Source organism: Geospiza fortis, unplaced genomic scaffold, assembly GCF_000277835.1.
Source record: "Geospiza fortis unplaced genomic scaffold, GeoFor_1.0 scaffold78, whole genome shotgun sequence".
In the NCBI taxonomy this organism is placed as follows: domain Eukaryota; kingdom Metazoa; phylum Chordata; class Aves; order Passeriformes; family Thraupidae; genus Geospiza; species Geospiza fortis.
Genome location: NW_005054339.1, coordinates 2,969,956 through 2,977,941, shown reverse-complemented (window position 1 = coordinate 2,977,941; position 7,986 = coordinate 2,969,956). Strand labels below are relative to the sequence as shown.

The window sequence follows — 7,986 nt, the reverse complement described above, 5'->3', positions numbered from 1 at the left end:
GGCCGGGGGTGTGGGGGCACGGGTGGGGTGTAGCGGTGGGACTTGGGGTGCAGGAATGGAGTTTTGGGAGGGCTGGGGATGGGAGGTGAGCTGGTAAAGTTTGGGGGGCTGCGGGTGCGGGGTGTGCGGTGAAGTTTTGGGGGGCTGCGGGAGCAGCGGTGAGGCTGGGGTGGTGCGGGAGCACCGGTGGAGTTTGGGGTGGTGCGGGTGCACAAGTGGAGTTTGGGGAGTCAGATGTGGGGTGCAGGCCTGCAGGAGGGCAGGGCGGGGGATGAAGAGACCGGCAGGGAGAAACTGGCATCAGGACGGTCACGGGTGTCCCCGTCCCGCTGCCCTGGGGTGGATGCCGTGAGTGATGGAGTTCTTTCAGGGGTTGGGATTTCAGGGCCAGCGCTGGTGTTGTCTGAAATGTTGTTTTAACCCTCTGGGTCGCTGTAGTGTGGAATGGGGTCGTCCTATGCAAGGCTGGGATCTGCTCTCTGGGATGGGGTGGTGAGTTTTTGGGGCTGTGGGTGAGGAAATGTGACCTCTGGAATTGTCCTTGTCTCTTGCACTCAGCAAAGGATTCTGTCTGGTGTTGGTGTCCCAGTCACCCCCAGTTTTGCTGCTCTTTATTCTCTTTACTGGTGCTTGGAAAAGGCTGAAATCATTCCCCTCCTGGCCTTCATCATGGCAGAAACTCCCAGGACATGGTTTGGATTCCCACAGCTGGGAGGGAAGGTTATTTGCTTGGGGGACAGTGTCTGGGCAGAGGCAGGTTTTTGGCTATGTGGCAGTTTGGATGCAGGGGTGGCAGCTGGGACAGATGTTAGGAGTGACCCATGTGCTGCTCTCAGCACATCCCAGTAGCTGAATTTCTCCCCACTGGTTCTGACTGGGGCTCGGGTGGAATCTGTGGGTGCTTCACTGGTCAGGAAGGGTCGGTGGATCCAGGTTTGGGTGGAGAGGAGAGCCCTGGGGACATGCAGGCTGCTGGCACAGTGTTATGTGAGCTTGTGGACACCAGGATGTGTCCAGCCAAGCCATATAACGTGGTGTGGGTGTTCCAGGAGAGCTGTCAGCAGCAGGGCTGTGCCTCCTGTGGGTGCTGAGGTAAAATGAAACACTGAAATGTGCCAGAGAAAAAAGCAGGGTTGGAAGGGACCGGGAAGGTGAAGGGGTTTGGTGTAATGGCCTGGCCTCCCACTGGTTTGAAGCATGTTATTTCCACAGCATATTTCTTCTCACTGACCATTTTGTAAGAAATACAATGTTTTCTGCTAAATTAATGAAGACTTTTTGCTCCCAGGAGTTTCTTCCCTGTTTAAATCCTTTCAGCTTTGGTGTGGAAGCCCCTTGGGCTCTTCTTAATTGAGCCACATACATCAGGGTCCTTAAATCCATTGCTTACAGGGATGTTTCTCTGGATTTAGTCCTTCTTATTGGTATTCCCTGGACTTCCTCCCAGGCTTTCAGCAGCCTTTCTAAGGGAGCTAAAAAAGCAGATTTGTTATTCCAGTCTCGAACTCGCTTCCTCCACATGCAGAGTGACTGCCTGAGAATTGGGCTGACTGCCCTTGCTCCAGCATCAGAGTGGCAGCTGCTGCTCAGATATCTGATAATCCTGGTTTTCTTGTGGTTGTCTCTGTGTCCCTGGTTATGTCCTCCTGAATTTTGTAGCCGTTAGAGACAGGCTGTTGGATTTGGTTCCCCCAAAGGGACAGGGAGATGAAGATGAGCTTCTTTCAGCCCTTGGACTTCCCTGCAGCCCTGTTGCTGTGATCTGGATTCCCCTCACTGATTTTCTCTAACATGAACAGAAATGATTTTTTTTTTTTAAGTATCTTGTGATATCTTCAGTCATTTATTTCTCTGGTTACAAGTGTGCGTGTGTCATTGAGGTGCTCCCTGCTGCTCACTTTGCCAGTTGCAGTGGGCTCTGTCAGGAAAGAGTTGGTTCAGGTTCCCTTGAGGAAGAGGATGGTCAGTGGGGATGGAGGGGTGAAGGTTGTTGGAGCACTCTGGGCTCAGCAGCCTCACTGCTGGGACTGGGTGTGATCCTGGTGCCTCTCTGCTGTGGGTTCTCTGGCTGTGCCTTGGCCTGGGACCATGTGGGACTCTCAGGGGATGATGGCAGTGGATTTCCTCTCTGCTCTCTTCAGCCAGAAGTAACCTGTTGGTTTTGTTCCTTTCAGGTCTTTTCACACTCCTGGTTGAAGATTTTGGTAAGTCCTAGAAACCTTTCTGAGAAGTCAGTTTAGTGCCTGACATTAGCCTGTCCTTCCTGGTGGCCTTACACCAGCTCCTCTCCTTTGTCTGCAGGGGTCAAGGGAGTGCAGGTAGAGGAGATTTATGATCTGCAGAGCAAATGCCAAGGGTGAGTCAGAGGCCTGAGAGTGTGAGTTGTGCTGAGCAGAGTGGTCTGTGGGCCTGGGAACTCATGGCCAGGTGTCCAGAGGAGCTGTGTGAGCTTGTCTGGCATGGAGATCAGAGCTGTGAGTGATGGACCAGGAGGGCTTCCTCAGGTTTGGGGCAGCTGGGGGACATCCTCCAAGGGATTCAACTCCCTGTCACCATGGAGGGGTGGTGTGGTTGCAGTGTGGGCTTTCTCCCTGTCCTGGTGCTGTGAGAAGGCTTTGAGGCTGTTGCTTCTTAAAAGCCATTGCTGAATGCCTCTCAGAAATGAATCCAAGGTAAGTGTAAAAGGAGGGTCATTCAGTGGCCAGGCACTGTCCAGAGGGGATTTTCCCATTTCTTTGTCTTCAGCCTCTTAAGACTTCTCAATCCCCAGAGTTTTCAAGCTTGATTGGAGGCTGAGCCAGGAGCATCAGCTCAGGAGTGTCCTCAGTAGTGTTGGGCTGGGGGATTGTGGCAGGGATGGTCACTGCCAGAAAGATGGCATTGGTTGTTCTGCTTTTCCTCTCTCTTTGCTGTGCTGTGAACCAGAGGGTTTCTGGTGCTGGGCAGAGCAGCCCCAGTGGTGTGGCTGGTGCAGAGCTCTGCTGCTTTCTCTGTGCAGCCCCGTGTATGGGTTCATCTTCCTGTTCAAGTGGATTGAGGAGCGCCGCTCCCGCCGCAAGGTCTCCACGCTGGTGGATGAGACGTCGGTGATCGACGATGACATTGTCAATAACATGTTCTTTGCTCACCAGGTAGGCTCCAGGCAGGGGGAAGGTGTGTGTGGGATGTCCCCTGTGACACCTCAGGGAAGCAGTGTGCCACTGACAGGCTGCACTGATCTTGCTGCTCACGAGGGCAGCTCCTCTTCCCTGAGCTCCAGGTTGGAGGGAATCCAGTGAGGGCTGGGAGGCTGTGGCCTGCACTGTGAGCAGATGCTCGTGGGGCATGGTGAGGCTCACTAAGTGATACTGACTTCCCTCCTTCCTATGAGAGGTCAGGTCGCTGCTCTCACAAGTGCTGATGGTTCTTGCATCAGTGCTTTCAGTTCATTATTGTCAACACAGGGGTTGTTGAAAGGCTGCCTTGTTCCTGCTGGTGAAGTTGGTCTTTGTGTTACCCTCTAGCTGATCCCCAATTCCTGTGCCACCCATGCCCTGCTGAGCGTCCTCCTGAACTGCAACAATGTTGACCTGGGCCCCACGCTGAGCCGCATGAAGGATTTCACCAAAGGCTTTAGCCCTGAGGTAGGGGCAGGGTCGGGCAGGGCTGTGCAGGGGTGGCACAGGTGGCTCTGCCTCTTGCTCCCCTCGTGGGGTGATGCTCTTCATGAGCTGGATCCTTCCTTGTCCTCTGTGGCTGCACACTGCAGCAGGACTGCCTCTTCTCTCTCATATTCCTGCCTCACCTTGCTCAGAGCCTTGGTCCCCTTTAGGCTGGGTGCAGTTCTGAGCCTTCTGTCATTTACTCCCTGTAATCAAAAGTCCTCCTCCCTTCAGACCTATTGTGAAGTCTGTTTTTCTCCAGCTGTAATTTATTCAGTAGGAATTGTGTGCTTTTTCCATCTTGGACTTTACCTGTAACTCAGAAGAGTAGAGGATGTGCCTGAGGGTTTCTGTCCTCCTCCTGTGGGTAGATGGAGGGAGGGAGTGGGAAGATGAAGCATTTTATTTGTTCCGTGTCGCTTCTCAGCTGTTGTCCTCTCTTGCTGTTGGCTGCAGAGCAAAGGCTATGCCATCGGCAACGCCCCGGAGCTGGCCAAGGCCCACAACAGCCATGCCAGGTGAGTGAGGTGCCTGCAGTGCCTCCTTCTGGAGGAGGCAGGCTCTCCATGGGCCCTGTCCCTCGCAGGCCAGAGCCACGGCACTTGCCGGAGAAGCAGAACGGGATCAGCGCCGTGCGGACCATGGAGGCTTTTCACTTTGTCAGCTACGTGCCCATCAAGGGACGGCTCTTTGAGCTCGACGGGCTGAAAGTCTATCCCATTGACCACGGTAAGAGGCACCTGTCCCTGCCTGCTGACACAGGGGAATAGCACCCTGGGGTGTCCAAGTGTATTGTTTTTTCTTGCCTCTTAGTGTTAACTGGTGTTGGTGGAGAATCACTCCAATGGCTCCCAGATTTGTCCTGAGTTTTGACAGCTAATTTTGGAGCCTGTGTGCTGGGGACTGTGCCTAGAAAGCAGTTATTTCTAAATGTACTGCTTTTGTTTTCCCATTTTCCTCCCAGTTGCTCATGGCCATAAGGTCCTTCAGCTCTGAAATAACTTCATCTAGCAAGGAGAATTTATCTCCTCGCTCTCTCCTTGTGCCAAATAACCACTGTGTGTTGAGACAGCTGGTCCAAACAGATCCCACTGGGTGCCCAGTTACTCCCTTCTCTTACAACTTGACCCCTGAGTTCTGTCATTCAGGCAGTTATTTATCCCTGCCAGGTTTCTGTCTGTCAGTCCCTTTGGTAAGGTACCCATTTCCTGTACCTGGTTTACTTCAGCATGGCCTGCTTTGCTAAGTGCAGCTGTGTGTTGTTACACAGGGCCGTGGGCAGATGACGAGGAATGGACGGACAAAGCCAGGAGAGTGATCATGGAGCGCATTGGCCTGGCCACTGCAGGGTAATGTCCTGGCCCATGGGGCAAACACTGGCCCCTTGCCATATTCCCCTGGATTATTTGTCCTGGGGTTTCTGAGTGGCAGGTTGTGGAAGTGGAGGTTGTCTATGGAGAGGTGTAGGTGCTCTGCCCCTTGCCTCCTCTTGCCTGCAGAGCATGCATTCCCTGTGTGATGCAGAGTCCCTGCAAATGCTGCACAGCCTTAGGAGTGGCCTGGTTAGGTCCGTGTTAGCTCAAGTCCATAGGAGAAGGAGTGGTGCTTCTGGTCTTGAGCTGGGCCTCTTGGATGCTTGGGCATGAGGGTGACAGTACTGGCATAGGTTACCCAAAGATGGAATCTCCATCTCTGGAGCTATTCAGAAGCTGTCTGGATGTTGTCCTGTGACCAGCTCTGGGTGATCCTGCTGGAGCAGGGACTGGAGCAGATGAGTATCATAGGTCTCTTCCCACCTCAGCTAACCTGTGACTCTGAGTGTGTTTTGTGTGGCAGCTGAAGAAACGTTGTACGGCTTATCAGCCACTGTGAGGTTGACCTGGTCTGGGGAGAGGCCATGGGTGTGTTGGTGTTCAGTGCCTGGGCAGGAGGTGGGGATGGGGCTGTCACCATGATCCTGTGGCTGAGGGCTGCTGCCCTTCCTGCAGGGAGCCGTACCACGACATCCGCTTCAACCTGATGGCCGTGGTGCCTGACCGGAGGATGAAGTACGAGTCCAAGCTGCACATCCTGAAGATGAACCGCCAGACTGTGCTGGAGGCCTTGCAGCAGGTAGGACAGCCCAGCCTGAGGGGGGGCAAGGCTGCTGGGGGGAATAGGCTTTTTCAGAGCATCTACCTGTGCCGCCAGGGCCCTGGTTTTAGGGGTTTGGTTTGGCCTTGGGAAAAATCTTGTGGGAAGAGGACATAGCCAGCCTCACTGCTTGGCCATTGCTGCTCACCTGGGAGGTGGTTCACCTGTGTCTTTTGTGTGCCTGGGCACTTGGTGTTTGCTCACTCCCATGAGCTCTGCAGTGCTTGAGTGGAAAGGATGTCATTTGGGTCATGCTGATCCAGCATGCGGTTTCTCTGTCATTTCCTTTAAAGCTTATCCGAGTAACTCAGCCTGAGCTGATCCAGACCCAGAAGTCTCAGGAGTCTCAGCCTGGTGAAGAGGCAAAGCCAGCCAGCAGCAAGACCGTGACTCCAGAGAGCACTCATCCAGGTAGGGGCTTGTACCAGCAGTGTTGCCAGCCTGGCCTGCCATGGAGTGAGCACAGGATGGTGACAACAGTTGGCTGACCTGGGGCTTGGGGCAGTTTTATTGTCAGCTTCACTTTCTTTTCTGTGAGCCCTGCTCCATGTGCACTGTGCTGGGGTATGGTGATGCCTGTGTGTCTGGGAGTGTGTTGGAGGGTGCGAATCTTGAAAGTGGGAGGGCTGGAGTTTGGGGACACCAGTGACAGATGGAGGTGGTTGTGGTGGTCTGTGAGAGTGCAAGAGCTCTTCTCTCACCTGGGTGAGTAAGGGGTGGTAAAGGAGTAAAAGGTGACAGTGCTGGTGATGAAAGGCTGTGCTGTGCTTGTGTGACAGATGGCACTGATGAAGCCACCAGCCAGGGCCACCCCACGGCCACGCAGAGCCCACCCAGCAAATCCAAACCGGTGCCAAAGACAGCAGCGAGTGGCATCAATGGGGCCCCTCCAGCAAACCCCAACCCCATTGTGCAGAGACTGCCAGCCTTCCTGGATAACCACAACTATGCCAAGTCCCCCATGCAGGTAGGCTGGAGTGCCAGGCTAGCAGCACAGCTGGTTCAAGCTGCGCTCTTTGCCTGTACTCCCTCCCCTCTGTGGGACCACAGCTGTCAGCTGGCCTGAGCCTGGCCCTGCCTTGCAGCCAGCCTGGCCCAGCACTAACGCAGGCTGGGAGGGGAGAGGGTAAATAAAGACTGACCTGACAAAGGAGGTTTACCTTAATGTGGGTAAACTGAACAAAAATGGGGAAGGGTTCCTGTTTCCTCTCAAAAGAGCCAAGTCCTGGTGTTGGGCTGGACCAGGGATGAGTCCACTGGGCTCTTCCTCCTTGCCCTGCTGCCAGCAGGCCTTCAGCAGTGGTATGTTGCAGGAGGAGGAAGACCTTGCAGCAGGAGTGGGTCGCAACCGGGTCCCAGTCCGACAGCACCAGCAGTACTCGGATGATGAGGATGACTATGATGATGATGATGAGGAGGAAGTTCGTAACACCAACTCAGCCATCAGGTGACAGCTTGAGTGGGGGGCTGGGAGCTGACATTTGCAGACCCGTCAATGAGGACTTCCCTAACTTCTTTCCTTAGATCTTGATAGTTCTGTTCTTCTCTTCACTTGACATTTTACTTTCCACTCACTGGGTTTTGTAAAGTCCTTCTGTAGCTCTTTACAGCCAACTCTGAATTTCAGCTGCCCTGAGAGTAACTGTGTATTGGCAGCAGGCTTTGGGGCTTTAAGGAACCTTGGTTCCACAGTGCTGATTGCCAGTTCAGCTCCTGGTGACAGTGTTGGTGGGCTTGGACTGCTGCTGAGGCCAGGAAGTTTGGGTCACAGCAAGGGAGCTTTGGGGGGCTTTGGAAGAAGAGCAGGAGGTACACAGGACCCTGTGCACCCAGCAGTGTAGGGATCCCTGGGGCTGAGTGTCTCAGTGGTGCTGAGGTGCTCCAAGAGAAGCTGGTGGCACTGGGGGTGATCTGGAAGTGTTTCAGGCCTTGTTTCATCCCAGCAGGCAGCCTGGACTGCTGCGCACAGAGCTGGCAGTGTCCATGGTGGGTCTCCACCTCTTTCCACCAGCTACACATCTTCCCTGCTGTGTTTCTGGGCAGGTACAAGAGGAAAGGGCAAGTGAAGCAAGAGCACGTGGCAGGGGCCGCAGATGGCCAGCTCTCCGTCCTGCAGCCCAACACCATCAACGTCCTGGCTGAGAAGCTGAAGGAATCTCAGAAGGACCTTTCCATTCCCCTGTCCATCAAGACGAGCGGCGGGGGCGCCGCC

At 54.4% G+C, this 7,986-nt stretch overlaps 1 protein-coding gene across 1 annotated transcript in view; it reads left to right on the top strand.

Moving 5' to 3' along the window:
* The first annotated feature begins 343 nt into the window (after window positions 1-343).
* The window catches only part of BAP1 (BRCA1 associated protein 1), an 11,239-nt gene continuing 3,596 nt past the window's right edge, over window positions 344-7,986 (top strand). Inside the window, exons 1-13 of the mRNA XM_031058236.1 lie at window positions 344-348; window positions 2,146-2,204; window positions 2,302-2,356; window positions 2,999-3,131; window positions 3,504-3,623; window positions 4,098-4,159; window positions 4,228-4,370; window positions 4,912-4,990; window positions 5,630-5,753; window positions 6,068-6,185; window positions 6,554-6,741; window positions 7,088-7,221; window positions 7,818-7,986. The exon at window positions 7,818-7,986 is cut by the window's right edge and continues 235 nt beyond it. Of these exons, the coding sequence (XP_030914096.1) occupies window positions 344-348; window positions 2,146-2,204; window positions 2,302-2,356; window positions 2,999-3,131; window positions 3,504-3,623; window positions 4,098-4,159; window positions 4,228-4,370; window positions 4,912-4,990; window positions 5,630-5,753; window positions 6,068-6,185; window positions 6,554-6,741; window positions 7,088-7,221; window positions 7,818-7,986 (1,389 nt within the window). The remainder of the gene's footprint in view (window positions 349-2,145; window positions 2,205-2,301; window positions 2,357-2,998; window positions 3,132-3,503; window positions 3,624-4,097; window positions 4,160-4,227; window positions 4,371-4,911; window positions 4,991-5,629; window positions 5,754-6,067; window positions 6,186-6,553; window positions 6,742-7,087; window positions 7,222-7,817) is intronic.